The sequence below is a fragment of the Bradysia coprophila genome, unplaced genomic scaffold (genome assembly GCF_014529535.1).
Source record: "Bradysia coprophila strain Holo2 unplaced genomic scaffold, BU_Bcop_v1 contig_297, whole genome shotgun sequence".
Taxonomy (NCBI): Eukaryota; Metazoa; Arthropoda; class Insecta; order Diptera; family Sciaridae; genus Bradysia; species Bradysia coprophila.
Window position 1 is genome coordinate 2,580,312 of NW_023503555.1, and position 17,133 is coordinate 2,597,444.

The 17,133-nt window shown below is 32.8% G+C and overlaps 1 protein-coding gene across 4 annotated transcripts in view; it reads left to right on the top strand.

Annotated features, from left to right (window-relative positions):
- LOC119078851 (transcription factor hamlet-like) overlaps nucleotides 1-17,133 on the top strand; it is a 105,397-nt gene that overhangs the window by 83,851 nt on the left and 4,413 nt on the right. For 3 of the 4 annotated variants that reach the window (XM_037186561.1, XM_037186563.1, XM_037186560.1), the window contains exons 6-8: nucleotides 4,331-4,487; nucleotides 9,651-9,807; nucleotides 15,750-15,797. In XM_037186561.1, the coding sequence (XP_037042456.1) occupies nucleotides 4,331-4,487; nucleotides 9,651-9,807; nucleotides 15,750-15,797 (362 nt within the window). The remainder of the gene's footprint in view (nucleotides 1-4,330; nucleotides 4,488-9,650; nucleotides 9,808-15,749; nucleotides 15,798-17,133) is intronic. The other variant, XM_037186562.1, reaches the window with a different exon arrangement.

The following is a 17,133-nucleotide window of genomic DNA, read 5'->3' on the forward strand; positions in this document are numbered from 1 at the left end:
TCGCAATATGTAAGCTTATGTCGTTTAAGTAAAAGATTTTCGTATTTAGCACTATTTGTGGTTACGTTAAACAAAAGCAGACGTAAACTTAATGATTACATAGTAATACGCTTGCCTTGTGAAAAAGGTTAATAATATTGGAACTCCACTACTGAGCCTAGATTGATACTGTGCCATTTTAAGTAGTCGATTAATACTACTGAATAGTCAGTCCAAAACGAGTTTGCACGAAATCTACAAAATATTTACTATATGCAAGCAATGCATCATACGAATTGACCATAACATATGAGGATAGCACACAATAAAATATGTAAAACAACCCTCGATTCCCTCAAAAAGAAATGACTGCATACACCTGTAAAATTACCACTAAGGTGCTATATGACTCGAACAACAATCCACGTTGATGGTTTTGTTTTTGAATTCATTTTTTTATATTCAAAATCATTGACCACGACAACCGTATTACCTGGAGGTTTCATATAAATGCTCTTTCACCCTCATTATAACTGGTGCAATATTATTATGTGTGGCGATTGGTGTGTATGGGAGACGTTTTATTTAAATATATTTGAAAAAAAAGTCCACACATATTGTCCGTATGTAGAAGGTGGTGATGTGGTGGTGGTGGTGGGGTAGTAGTAAATTGTAATTATTTATTTGAATATGAATCCGAATTTACCTTAATGCGATGATAGTTGACGAGAATACCGGCAATAGTTTGATAGTAGAAGAAGGGTACGGATGTTCCGTAAAGAAGATCCTTGTTTGTTTGTTCAGTTTTGAGTATAGAAAATTGTTTTTCAAAGTTTTTTTTTTGTCTTGTGTCAAGTGTAATATTGAGGTAATTCGAGTTTCTAAACACGACTTTTAATTCAACATTTTTCATCCGATTCATTCAATTAATCATTGTGACAATAATTTTTTTCTCTTGTAATTAAAATAACCTCGGGCGTTCATTCAAAAAAATTAAATTGTGCAATCGAACTATCGTTTTAAAATCTCTGTTGTACGTCGTGTCATTTAATTTGCTGCAAATATCCTTGTTACTAATTTTTATTATAAAAATGTACTCAATCCGACGTCGATATCAATCAGCGGAATCAAAGTATTTTTTTTGCATTCGTTTTTTCTCCTCTAAACTTTTTTTCAATCTGAAATCGATTTTTTTTTTCCTTAACGAACAGTAAATTGATATTTCATAAACGTTTTGGTGTCGGGCTATGTCTATTTATCATCATCAATAAGCCACCTTTTTCAATTATATGAACCTTGCAAACGTCGTGGACAGCTATTAATGCTCAACAAAAACGAAATTACAATTTTTCGTTGTTATTAATACCACTCGTTGAACTTAAAAGAAAAATTATTTTAAGTGAATGAGAAGAGAAGGAGACAAAAAAAATCGTATTACAACTTACAAAACTACGTTACAGTATTCTTTGTACATGATTTTTGAGTTAATATTTTATTCAAATTAGATCAAACCGATCAGGAACACACCTACCGACTATAATTAATCATTTTCGGTCGCGGCTAATTGTTTTTTAAACGCCTACAATTTGATATTTTGCCAATAAAAGGTATTAAGAGTTAGCTTTTCTCTTGAGATTATTTTTGTTTTTAGTTTTTCTCGTTGTTAATTGTCCCATGAACTTGATCTATATTGGATCCGACGATGCTTTCTTTATAGTCTGATAAAAATGTGATTAAAAAAATGTATATTATGTTTCTAGAGTCTTCTAGAGAGCAAAGGACTTTTATAGATCAGTGTCATCTGTCCTCGCAACATTATCAAAAATGCTATGAACTCAAACCTCAGAGTGAAGGCAGACCAAATTTGTGTTCATTTTATATAAACTCAGGGAATAAAAATCAATTCTTTGAAATGAAAGAGGGTGGAAATAACAAGTTGACTTCGTGTGAACTAATGCAATGAGTCACGTTGATGTAACGTTTACCAATACATTCATATTCATTGAATCTACTACTTCTGTTGTTAGACTCGTCGTCTAGCGTTTTATACAAAATCTTTTACTTCATTTGTTTTAACATTTATGTTGCTATAAAATACCACATAACCGTATGTCATCGCTTATTTTTGTCGTTGCTGTCGTTAACAGATGAAGGGCTATTATAGTAGTTTTCATAATGCTTTCACTATGGTCATGATAGTAATTGCTTAGTAGAATAGAAACATTTGCCAGGAAAATCACAACAAATTTTGTGTCCACATCTACAGTTCTTAATGTGATCGTAACGATTTAGTCTCATTTCCTATACCTCAATTGAATCTTGACCCCCGTCAAATATCCTTGTTGCGTTGGCGCTGACGTCAAAACAATTTAAATATTTAAACATAGCCAGACGTATGGAGAAGTGTTGTTTTTATTGGTTTTGCTTGGTAATTATGGCCAATTTTATGGTTTAATTTGACGACTTAATGTGCGAAATTAATTGGTTTTTTATCAAAATTGATTTCAATTGCTTGAGGGGACAAAATTATTAAATTGTCAACAATCACGACCACTTTTTTACGGTCATATCCTATAAAGCACTTTCCTTTCAAAATGTAAGTGTGAATTTTAATCACTTAACATTATAGTAAATTGATACCGATTTATCAAAAAGTAAAAATTAAAAGTTGTTTCCAAACAAATGAGCAAATTATCATTAAAACCATTAAACCCAACTGGGCTCAGCGAGTTTTTAAGTTGCCAAAGAATTTAAGTGGCAACAAAAGTATTCAGCGCTATCACCTTTTAATCTAAATAAACAAATAATTCTTTAGGCACATAATAACCAATGCAAAGAGAGAAGTAATGATATTCATTTCAGAGTCAGAAAAAAAATATCGAAATTGAAATATAATCAACCTTGTGCCAATATATGAATAAAAACCCCGGTAACGATTGAAAAATTAAATTATCCACTTTATTATCAATAAATAATTGATTATATTATTTTCATTTCAACTTTTGATTACTTTAATTTCGTTTATATATATTGTAGATTGGCTAATGTTATTGTCGAATATCGGAACATAATAATTTTCATATTATATTGAGAATGCTTATCACGAAATGTCGAGTCGATGTATATATATAAATTCTTACCAATGCAATACAATACACATTACATATACTACACCGCACACCACCTCTAATTATTTTTCGCGCGATCACCTTTAATGAATAACGAAATGATTTTGTAATGCCCACCAGTGATCGCAATTGGATTTTTATTATATTTTTCGGATTGATATATAGAACCGACTTTCATAGCAACGATATACACTCATTCATTTACCTTCTGGCTAACGGCTAATCAAAATAGAATCATAAAATGTAATCAACGGTCGTTTTATTGGCGAATTCAATTCAATTGATGAGAAATTATACTGGTTTCATTTTCATGTTCTGATATGTAAAGACTAACTATACCTTCGGTATTGGATATACTTGCAAAATATGCCAGGAGAACCTTGGTCATTTCCGTTGGTAATTTAAAACACTTTCTAATTCTAATATGAAATATCACCGGTACACTGATGTACGATACTAGAACCAAAGCATAATCGTTTTATAAATGGCAAGCGTTTTTCATATAATGATTGAATCTGGTACTTCATTTGTTTAAAGTATTTCCAAGTGCTTGATACTAAACCTGCTACTGCAGTTGAATAGTTGAAACAAACATTCGTCGATATAAGAAGAAACTAGCCAGAGCTCATCGCTTATTTTTGACATCGTTGTAGATAACAGATGACTATAGTGTAGAAGTTAACGACCAACGTTTACAACTTCGTTTTTGATTTTTCTCATTCACAAACTAATTGTTCAACGCGCTTTAAGGGGAGCTTTAGTTGTTAGTCAATAAGGAATAAAGCTCCCCTTATAGCACATTGTACAATAAGTTTACGAATGAGTAAAGTAAAAAATTAAGTTGTAAACGTTGGTCGTTAATTTCTAGACTACTACTAGTAGTTTCTCCACTTCTACATTTAAAAAAGAAACCAGAGTCAGAAGACTACATTATTATACAGTGTACAACATACTCAGTCCTGTTAGTGACTAAATTGTCCTAGTTATTGAATGTTTACAGCTTAACGATAAGGTTATTCGTTTTTGGTTGCATCCAGTACAGACTTGTTCAATCCATTAAATATATACCAAAACTGCCCTAAGGACAGTTCAAAATTCTCCAAACTATTCTGCATATCCGCAATTTCAGCACAATACATTAAGGTTCTCGCACCACATACATTTCCTTTCGCTAATTGAAATTGAAGTAAACTGTTATTAATTCCACACAACCATTATTTCAGGGTCTCAACATAGTGGCACCAACGAGGAGGATTTTACATCGAATGATCTAGAAAATAGTAAGCAGGAACACACCGATAAAGAACAAGACACCGAAGACGAAGAAGGACTAGAGTGCAAATGCGTCGTATGTGATCGTCAATGCCAAGATATAGACCAGTGAGTACTGTATTGAACCTTTGTTTATTTTATGATTTCGTTATTGTTTTCATAGTTGACTTAGCATTAATCTTAGAGTAACCTGAGTTCGTAGTTCTATTTTACACTGAGAAAAAACAACAGTTTAGGCCATTTTCATTTCATTGGACAGTAACAATGAATGCTCAATTTAGTTTTCATTGTGTAAAATTGAACTTTCTTCTACCCTGATCTTCCAGTCAAGTCTTTTTGACACTTCAATACTCAGAATCTTGAATTTTGAACAGAATTGCTTTGGCTGTCTCATAAAATTCTGCATGAATTTGTATAATTCTGTGAATATGAAGTTTACAAACCATAGACGATTCTTCATCCTACCTGCTGTTTTAGCACACAAAAAATCCTCAAGCTAAGGATTCATCATTTTTAAAATGAACCACCCAATTTCTACCATAAAACCGCGTGGAATATAACTTCAATGAACGTAGAAACCGTACAAGAGAAAATCGTTTACAACAAAGTCGAATTGAAAATGTCCGAGTTAATTAATTGCTGTAATATTTTCGGAAACTAAAACGACATATTTGGAACGGCGATAATTTGTCTATCGAAGACCCAAATTATATACCCAAGGATATTAACGTTTATATTTATAAAGTAAACGTGTTCATGACGCGACTACCCATCATAATTTCGAAGATAATCGTTTGTCCATAATTGTCGATGAAAACAAGCTTACTTATTCGGAAACTATACACTTTGTACAAATAATGATAATTACTGGGCTTTTTTTTCCTCTCTCCAACCGAAGGGTTGGTAGTTATTTGAATCTTTAATAAATGATATCGTAAATTGAACGATGATAAAAACGATGAAACGTGTGGTTAATTCATTTCCAGTGCGTTTTGTTGTATTATCAGGCATAGAATTTTTTTTTTTATTTATTTGTTGTTTATTTATACCGTTGGGTGTCATTTCATCGATGGAAAATTATAGTTTCGTATTGATTAGGTCAAATATTAAGTGGATTAATTTCCCACTTCCTATATTCATAACACAACAAATATTTGTGATAGTCATTCAGGAATGATGAACCGAATTAAATTAATGGAAGCGAAAGTTTTTCCTGGTATTCCATGTTCGTTAAAAAAATTAAAAGATTTCTAGGAGTGGACAAAGTCACGAACATTTTGTTCCTTTTTTTGCTACATACAATACTAAGGTTGTTGATTAACCGTCTGTCGTAACAATTCCACTTCTCAAACGAACGAGATGTAATTTTGTTCCAGAAATGTTGACGATTCCCGTTGACTGAATTTAATTTTCTAGCTCTTAGCAAGTAGTGAGGAATATTATTTGCTCCTAAATTTTGGAGTCAGAGTAAAATTTAGAAATGCCTTGACATATTTCAATCTTTTAATTGAATCTAATACTTCTTTTGTTAAAGGTATCACTTGACATAAACAATCTTTTACTTCATTTGTTTTAACATACACTTTGCTATAGAAGAGAACATGCAGTCAGAGCTAGGTGATTATTTTTGTTGTCGTTGGCAAGAACAGATGACTAAGCTATTCTAAATCTTTTTTTCCTCTGCCACTTACCTAATTTATATCTACTTATGTCTGTGCATTGAGTTAGAAGAAGAACTATTCTATTTGGTACATTTCGACGCCGACGCTTCTTGAACAAGAAAGTAATGCGTCCCAACATTTCCTTAGTATCACTGTCACCCCGATCGTAGGACCAATAGATCTACGTTTTCACTGAATCAGCTCATAAAGACAATTCATCCAGAGTCATTACATTCGCATTTACATTGTGTTCACTAAATAATTATCGAATTGTAATTTCAATTCATTAAATCAGTTCTGTCACTCTTTTGAGTCAATTTTTTTTCCGCTTACTCAAGATCTTCATCAATAACTTCCCACACATCAACAAGATGAACTCAATGCTGATTGAAACGATTAGTTATAAAATACTCCTCTCGTATATCTATTGTGAGATTGTCGCAAATTTAATTAAACAAAAACCAACAACCACACAACTCACACATATCGTTGAAACATTTTTGGTATCATCAATTCATTAAAATTTGTTATGTGAATGGTTCTGTGTATCGTCTGACTAAATATATTTATTAAAATAAAAATGATTGATAATTCATCATGTCATATCGTCAATAAATCGACTTAGGTGTCACATAAAAAAAATATTTGTTTTATAATGTATACAGCCGCTATACACAGCCCATATGTCTAATTCTCATAGGTGTTGTTTTTGTTATTTTTTTTCCGTCTTTTATTCACTGGCCATCCGTGGTAGAGTGGTTCGGTGGAGTGAAAAAAAACAAATTCTAATTTAATTTTTCATCAATAAAAACTGTTTGTACATTTGTTCGACCTCTAACTTGCGTTATTTTCATTTATAGATTCAATTTCCTTCCCATTTTTATCGATAGACAATTTAACCAATTTTTTTTAGCCTCTGCCACTGAAACAACTATTAAAACGCGTAAAAGTGAGAGAGAAAACCATTAATTATGTTTTTTTTTCCCGATTGCATAAAGGTATGAGTGATTACTATCTTACACTGTACGTACATTTAAACTGAAATAGTATTCGACCAACTAATTATTTACTTTTATAATTAAATCAATCAATATCACCTATGTGTGTGTGTGATACGAACAATGTCTTTTTTACCATGATTGTTGTATTTAATCGAATACAACTAATTATTTAAAAAAAAATTAATTTCTCCATCTCTTTCATTTCCACTCTGAAATTATAAAAAAACACACACATCGAGTTCGCATTTTAAATGCATGGATGGAAGGGAGATGATTTGAAATGATTTTAATGACAGCAAGTGTTCCGTCGTTTAAATATTTAATGAAATCGTGTGACGTTCATCTTCAAAAACATAACATTAACCGCTTGCAACTTGCGTGTTGCATACACATTACACGTGGATTATATTTTATGTTGTGTCCTCATTTAATATGAACGGAATTTTGATTTTTTTCCATAGCAATGGAGATTAGTATTTGTTTATACAGAAGTATCATCATCGGGAATTGGTCACAGGGTGAAACTTACTCCTTGCACGGAACCTTTATGAATAAATGGAGCACAGTGTAACCGAGTCTTAGCAATGTCCATATATTTCGGGTGCACCTTTTTTAATAATGGGATTGATAAACGACGTCTACTTTTTCCAGTGCTGCCAGCTAATAACTTGATAAATATTCCTTTTCGTGAACATTTTTTTCTGCCTGCAAAATATAAACCCTAATTGGAGGGTAGAACACACATTTGACTCAACAAAATGAATCTTCATGGAGTTATTAATGAATGAAAACTGCTGACAGCACTGAAAAAAGTGGACGTCATTTATGGATGATCACAAAGAAAATCTGTAAAAGAATTTCCTTCGATTTTCAAGGATTTTTTTTTATTTTCACGGATTTTAGTTGACATTTTGAACTGATTTTCAAGCATTTCCACAGCAGTTTTAGGGATTTTTAACGAATCTGAGCATTTCCTTAGGTATGCATTTTCCTTTGGAATGCAAAATGCGAAGCATTGCACTATGGTAGGACACCACCGCATTATAATTATCAAAATTAAAATTTTTCAAATTAGTGTATCGAACGAGTGGTTCACAATGCTCGTTCATACGTCACTGATATATGTCATCTGCTATCGACATCGCTAATACCATAAGCAATGTGCTGTAATTTGCTTGTCCTAATAAAGCAAAATGTGTGCTAAAACAAATGAAGTAAAAGATTTTGCATTAGTTGGTTTCTATAAGTAAAGGAAGTAACAGACTCGAAAACTGCGTTAGTAATATGTTTGCCGTCTATATAACGTTTATATTAACATATCTTCGTAATCACCTTGTCCGAAATAGCCACTTTAAATAAAGTGTTTTGTTTAAGTGGTTGTGTTCATCTTGATTTGGAAAATGCTCTTCGTGGAGTAAACATACAGAAATTGATTGAAATTATCACATGCCATTGTAATAATGATAAATTTATGTACCGGGTAAAAACAATAGTTGAATCTACTTGATGGCCTGTTGACATGAAAACTGCGTGCTCAATTTACGGCTTTGACACGAGAGGAGGACATTAACGCGTATTTTTGGAAGACTAACGTTATTAATAACGATAAAAGCCTTGCTGGTGGTTTTTGTTTTTAATTTACTAGTTTTGCTGCGATTCCCTTTTTTTCGATTTAAAGATAAAGATGATTAATATTAAATGACCGATTTAATTGTATATCATCAATGAAGTTATTTGGTATGGTATTATGATGATGATGGTGTAGGGGATGGGTCGAATATGTTTGCTGTTTGGTCATTTGTCAACATATTATGTCCTATTTGCTTGGGTAAATCGACGACAACAAAATTCACCGCAAGGTAAAACGATTAGGAAAAATCGTTTGAAAAGCGTTTATGTGTCATTTTGTGTAAAATGTGCCTGACTGTATTGTTCGACGATTTTTTGACAATCGGTACATACATCTATTTATGCTACATGAAACATTGTAACATGCTTTCTCGATTCATCACGGACCATAAACTCCACTTTGATTCGAGATTTTAAAATTCTATCAACAGAAGTATTTTGATTGTTGTCATTTCTTACATAGCAGTAAGCGTACCTGGGGATTCTGATTTAGTCAAATTGGTCAATTTAGCAAAGTGTGTACAGTGCGAATACAGCACAAAAAATGTTTTCTGAAGATAAGCTCACCCTCTGACCGGATGTTGAAGATTTACAAAACAATGTACCACAGATTGAACTCAGACAAATTACTTTTATATCTAATCTTCTGTTGACAACTTGTCGTTGTTTAAGTTACCAAGTGATAAGCCCTTTCTAATTTTTGTTGTATAACCAAAATGTATGTTAAACTTAATGAAGTAAAAGATTTTCTGTTAATTAGTTCGAAACGTTTAGTTCATAAGACGTAATAGATTCGATAACTAAACAGGTGTATCATCTGTATCTATGAAATGTTATAGTGAAACATTACCCCAATATGCATGGTTGATGAACAAGTATTTGTAGAAGAAACCGCATGTTGAGTCATATTAGCTGTGGAAGCTTAAAAAAGTGAAGCTGTAACCATTCTTTAACACTTTGTCTTCCTCTTCTTTTTGCAGACTTGACGACCATTTAGTATCAACACATCATTATCCGAAGGATGCATTTCGGTGTGATATTTGTCCGAAAAGTTACTGCTATCGACCATCATTATTGCGTCATCGAGCACTTATCCATGGCGAACTGAGAAAATATCCGTGCGAAAATTGTACAAAGGTAAAAATAAATTATAATTTAAAAATCTGTGTGTGCTTTCAGAGTCGATAGAAAAAAAAGAGTTTTTTTAATTTAATTCAATTAGTAAAACCGTTGGTTGTGTGGCGACATTTTTTATTCAATATTTGTCACATAACTGAATGAAATCGTTTCGTTTTGCGTTTATAAGTTCATAAATCAAAAAAGATGAAATTTTATGAATTTTCAATTTTAAAAACTGGTTTCAATGTAATGAATTTGGAGCAGAAAAAAATCCAACACATCGATTAAATAACCATTCATGTGTTGAATCATTTCGAATTATAGCAGTAGGTAGATGGGTTTATTAAAACGAGAAGAGTTCCAGTTCTTACTCAACATTATTGAAAAAATTTGATCATAAACCAACCGAGTATAATCTATAAATATCTAATATAACTTTCAATCATGTGGAAGGTCTTTCAAGGTAGTCTTGATGGATATTACAAGAAAAAGGCTACGAGTTTCAGAAATCAATTATTATTGTTGTTGATGTTAAATATTTGTTGTTGCTAGTTGGTCTCTTTTTTTTCCTCTGTGCATACTAAAATGCCGCTAAACTCCTAAACTTGAATATTGACATGTCGTCGCATTATAATGCGAATTAAAATTTGTGGTGGGATGTGATCCAATTGATAATTTGGCTGTGAATTTTTCGTCTTGGAAAATAGAGCAGATCCAAGTTTGAATTTATGGTATGATCGCTTTGTCATTGATGTTTCGTCACTCATTGAATGTTAAAAGATCCGACAGAAGTTGCTGGTATATGGAAAGTTTGTTTTGAATTTTAATAATCCAAATTACTTGTGCTCATGACTTCAAGGGGACTAAGTTTAATTTATGCAAAAAAAACTGCAATAAAAAGATGCCGGCTTCCTGATCTAAATAATTTGATAGTTCAGTCAAAATATAAGTTGTACACAATAAGTTATATAATGCTGATCAGTTCGATGCTTGGTCATCTTTCATTTAGTGTACAAAAACGTAATGCGCATTATTCCTGCTTCCTGCAACCCTGTTGATAGTCATTTTCTGCTATCGACTACAAATCTTGCACTGGCCAAAGATTTATTTTGCATGTTAAAGTTACCCGCAACAGGTAACATATTTACCTGTCCCAGGCAAAAAATCTTTATGTTAAAATTAATGAAGTAATAGATTTTGTTTAGTTACTTTAAACAATCCAAGTAATAGATTTGATGATTGTGGGCTCGTACGCCCAGCGCATTCAATAAAATCATCACGATCCTCGATAATGTCAATGCTGCCACTGTCTGTGTATCACCGTTAAGCTGACGATTCAACAATTTTGCATTCGAAACACTATAACCACTTCTTACTATCTGAACCTATCTCTGGCTTTCTCATCAACAAAAATGCTCATTCATAGCTTCAACGTGATGAGAAGATGTGATAGGCGCATGTCTATGTGCATCAATATTTCAAATTCGTCACCCATTCCGACCGAGTTAACCTATTGGCATCCAAACACCTCACATCCGCATATCAATACATGAATTTAAATACCTCCTGGAAGGTAAAATACTGAAGTACCAACAGTCACGTACCAGAAAAGTAGCGCATTTCACATCTTTCCGTATGTGAAGTAATTTTTACTTGCAGCAGAAAACACATCACCGCTGCTCTTATCAGATATGTGTACCATTCTTTTGTTGTTGCTGTTGTTGTGTACGTACAAATTAAAATTTAAAAAATTTAATTAACCGAACGCAGACGATTATCATATAATTGAAAGTCAAACGAATTATATGCGGTCATTTAGTGCGTTATTATTATGTATGAAAATTATGCTTAATAGCCTGATGGGGGGATATGCATATTTTCATATATTATGGTACATGAAATGCGAAGACATGCTGCCAATCCATACACATAAAAACACGGTGAGCTGGTCTCATGCTGAGCATAAATATAATTATTTTTGTATTATGAACTCATGTACACTCAAATTACCTTACAAAAGAAAAAAGAATCAAAATATTTTCGAGATGAAGAAGAAGCAAAAAATCTACTTGAAACCAAACAACACGAACAGACTCTTGAAGGAGGATAACGCGCTGGAAAAAACGTCATGACTGGAATCGGCATTCTAATGCTTGTCTTTTTTTAAACTTAATGACGACAACAATTCTAAATGTAAATCCGTAATCAGAATAAGTTTATTGTCAACAGTAATGTCCGCAAACGAACTTGATTTTCATGATGTGTTAACTGGCGTTATTCAACGATTATTTTGTTGTGTAAAGCAACGCCTACAAATCTATTTATTTCTTATATTTACATAACAGTAGCCGAGAAAAAAAAATCGTTTTCTGATCTTTAAGTTTGATTGTCTTAAAGTTAACGTCCGAATGATTAATTAATTGTCCAAAGTTTGGATTTTTTTTTCTTCCAAAATGTTATGTGTGATTGATCCTGGTTTACAACAGATCGTAGCACGAAGATCGATCAAGTTGTGACGCATTCTTACGACTTTGTTACACAATTGTTTTTCTCTGTTTGGTTTCTGTCTTCGTTTATATGCCAGTTCAACATTTAATTGATAAAAGTAGTTAAATCTTAAGTAATTCTGTTAACCTTAAAAAAACGAAATCCGAATTGTTTTAGATGAAGGATAGTATGACCAAAAATTAGTTCAGAGAAGAAGAAAAAAAACTCTTAGTAGGAAGTCTTTATTAATCTGATCAGTTATATTCTCGTAGGCATTGATTCTTATCGAAATTTCAATTTTGGTGATTTAGTCTGACCTTTGCAACATGTTCCTTCCAACTTGCTTCCACCTAGGTATCTCACTTTATCGATGTGGTGCATTATGGTGGAACTAGCGAAACGCAATCGATTTAAGATTTTGACTTCAGATTAGCGGCTTTTACAAAATAAGCAATTAACAAGAATTCATTCCAAATCAACGGTAAAATTGGTACGTGGTACGAAAAAAGGTTTTCAGTGAAGATATTTGTAAAAGTTGACGAAACAACAAAAAATCCTCCGATAAATTTTCAACAATTTTCTCAAACAATTTCAGTAATAAGATGATTTTCTTATCAGTTTTTGCCGTAATTTCAAAGGATATTCAGAAATTGTTAGTGATTTTCTATTTACGTTTTGATTATTTTCACGAAGGACCACGTCCACCTTCTCCTAATTTGTAATCTGACAAATTTGATGATTTAAGAGTGTTTGTGTTTGCAATTGTTTCCCCACATAAATTGATAACAAATGAAGATGTAGAATCAGTGTTTTAGTATTTCTTTTATTTCATTTTATTTATGATTCGCTAGATATGTTCATGCAAAAATGTATGACATACGTCGTACAAATTGGTCCATCCCTTTGCCAGTTTCACCATGGCGTGATGAGAAAGGGGTACTTTTGAAATGCTAATTAATGCAAACCGTCGAAAGACGTGTTTAATACTTCTCTCACAGATCGAAAAAGTGGCAGGACCCATTATCTACTGTGTTTCTTTGCAAGTCGAATACACGTATCTAGCAAAACGTTCGAAAAAAGAAATCTAGAGGTTCATTTGTTAAACGAAATTTATGTCGGAAAACAATTGTAAAGAACAGCATCTCCCAAATCAGAAAATATGTCGGATTTCACTTTTCCGCTCCAAAATTCCAAAATTTCACTCCTACAACTTTTCTTATACGAATCATGAGTGAGAGCTACGATAAATATTTGCTGATCGTATGCTTGGTGTCGGAGTGAAAAAAATCCTAAATCAGTTACTTCTTTTGTTTTATTGCATAGGGTTTGATATGGAATCTATTACTTTATTATGTATTTTACTCCGTTACGATACCACTAGCGACTAGCCACTAGTCATTGCTTATTTGTGGAGCAATTGTCGACAAGAGATGACTAGCTATTACCGAATCGATTACACGGTGTTTTCGTATTTCTACAAGCTTCTTTACCAAAATACCAGACAAAGATTCAATAAAAACATTGTTCGTACCATTGACTTGCGCCAATACACTCAATAAAAATGTGATGGTTTTGGCTTCTAACCCAAACCAATTGAACCATATGATCCGTACACAAACCGAACAAACAATAATTTGATTGATTAAATTGTTGTTGCTGTTTGATTTGATAAATCGCGCGCATACACAAAAAACCAACGCATACATTATATACCATTCATCTGGGCGCAACAAGAAATGATTAAAATTCCACATAATTAAATCAGAGTAATAATAATGACCATTCCAATATTTATTATACCAAAATGCCATCGTTACATTTCATGTTTGGGATATGAAGAAATAATAATCTAAACAAAACTGTCATTCATAATGCCCATTATATTGTGTGATTATGTATGCGCCGAGAGATCGGTTATAAGAAGGCAGAAATTTTTATGGTATATTGGTTTGGTAGTAACTCAAAACCTTTGATCCTGTTGTCAAAATTGTCAGCACAGTGGTATTATGTAAATTATGTAACGCTCTGAGGTTATTTCACAGCATGAGATATTAATTTTTCTACCGTTTATACACTTTTGAATTGACTGCAAAATTGCCTTATGCCAGATTGCATGTGTACGAATCTTTAACACAGCATTCATACCACTGAATATCATTTTTGTTTTGATTTTTTTGTTCGCTTTCTGTTAATGTGCTTTATTCGCTCAAAGTTTTTTTTTCTTCGTTTCTTTCTTTAAATTTTGTTACAATTGCGCGATATCAATTTTTTAATGAATTTATTTGATGTTGAAGTTGTTAAATGGGCTGAATGTTTTTTGTTTCCTTTTAATTGAGACATTTCTGCAGACAAAAAGTTATACAAAATAGACAATTACGATCGTGGTCAGATAAATTAGCGAAATGGAAATGTATTGGACCTGAACAAATGATATAGGATTTGTCAATTGTTAGTGTACCTACGGAGCAAATGAATTCTGATTCCGCAAAACACTGTGCTGAAAGACTCAGATCTGAAAGACTCAGATCTTAGAGTTTATGTCTGCCGTATTCATAAAGACAAATTTTAATGGGCCGGAACTTCATTTGTTCGATGTTCCGAACATTTTCTTGCTTCATCTTTTCGGTCGTTTTATGGTCAGCCGTCTGCGCATTTTCTAAATTTCCGAAAATATTTCGCACCCTTAACCGTTAGGCTTCAATAGCGGACAACTAAGATTTGTTGTAAGCTATGGAGTGAGAAAAGCTTCGTAACACATCTGCTTCATTGAAAAATGTTAACAGGTGAGCACTCTAATACATGACCAATACAATTTGGATGCGCACACATCCACCCCTCTCTGTGTAGTTTCCAGGTTCTTGTTGATTTAGATCAAATACTATATGGCACACGTTAAGTTCCACTTTCGTCCGTTGCTCTGATTTCTTCTAAATGCGAAACGAGCGAATCCAGTTGCACGTAGAATAACAGTAAGAACAGATGAGATACAAAAGTGGCAATGTTTAAGTGTGAAAAACGTGCAGGACTGCAGAAGAGACTAGTAACTAAACCTGGAGGAATTAAGGTCAAGATGTAGTGAAAAATGGATCTCCGATCTGGGGCTTTCCTTCTCTAGAAGAAACCTTCCAAAACTCTATTTAAAGAAGGATTTGTAACGTAGTAAAGAAGAAAGCAGCGCAATTTTAATACTATTACTCCAACATAGTTCCGGAAACTCAAGTTAATAATCCATTAAGTTCTCAGGGTTTAAGAGAGGTGGGAGGGCATTTAATTTATAAATGCAACGCTCGTATTCCAATGATTAGGTTTTCTTACTCTCATGTTCCTTGTGCTTCAATTTATCAAAATTTAAATAATGCAAGACTACGATAGGTCGTTGATATGTCCCATTTCGAGTTTCATCCAACACCCTTCATAAAATTTTCGTTATTACATGCTGAATTTACAAAAAAAATATTTTCTATTTATTTAAGGATGAACGTGAATGTGATCATCTGAACTTAGAGCACTTACAAACCAGGGTATGTATCACTTTTATCAGCATCCCATTTCCTATTTGTTTACAATATCCCAAAAATTATTTACAAAAACGAGTCCAATCCGAAAGAAATACTTTTCATAAATTTTTTCAAACAACAAAAGAAATAGTTAGGCTGCTGATGAAAGTGATATCATTACTGTTGACTATAATGTATACAACAGGCCCATTTGCTTATCCTATCTTATTCTATAGTAAAAGGTATTCGGGTGTCTTAAATTTGAAATTTTTAATGATACCAAAAGGATACATAGAGGACTCACCAACCTTTTTGAAGCGATCATTTGTTATCGACAGAAAAGACAATGATTAGCAATGTCCTTCTGTAATTGCGGTCTTATACTGCAAAATGTATGTCAACACTAACGAAGTAAAAGATTTTGTTTCAAACATTAAGCGATACTTTCAACAAAAGAAGTAACAGATTAAGTGATTAGATCGCGCTACATCTCTCTGCGGTTTTAAAAGTTTAATTGATTTGTGTGTTGTATATGGATCAGAAGAATTTGTCAAAATTAATTTGAGCGCCTAATGACCACCATAAACGTTTCGATTTTCAGCACACAAATTGTATTTACCTGACTCTGTCATATTCTATGGTCTAGTTTTCTATTTCTCTTTTGAATTGGCTAACTTTGGACATATGTCTTACCTTTAATGAGAACCACAAAAAACGTTCCACTTCACAGAGTCAATTACATGATCAGTAAATGACAGTACACATCGGTTTTGTCATCTAAGTATTATTATGTACAGGCCCGAACAAGATATGGTAACATGGAAAGTCACCAGTGCGTTTTTGTGATTCAAATCTATTTTCTATATTGACGCTTTTCGGTCAAGCTTTTCAAGCGCCGTTTCATCCAGATTTTTGAAATTTTGTTAAAATTTGAGAAAATTTGAGCAAATCTCCTTCAGCAAATTTTTCATACGTTTCACATAAACGCATTTTAGTATCTAGTTCGGCCCTGATTTAAATAAAAGGGAAATTTAACTGGATCAGATCAGATTAGTAACTAAAGGTGGTACGAACTTTGGTATACAGTATGGCCCCTTGCAAAAAAGGATGAAAGGACAGGTGTGAAAAATTGAGTTTCTCTTGGAAATTCCTTAGAAAAATCGTCAAAAAAACGGTTTTCACTCAATAAAACCGAAATTAAATTACCTTCGAGCTCTTCAGTTGTGCATACACATCGTTTGTCTGCCTTCATTACCAGAAATTAATTATTTATTATGTCATAGTCTCTAAAAAAAAGAAATATGCGTTATTACACTTTCGATACACATTTTGCGTTACATAAGTCTGAAACGACCGCGCA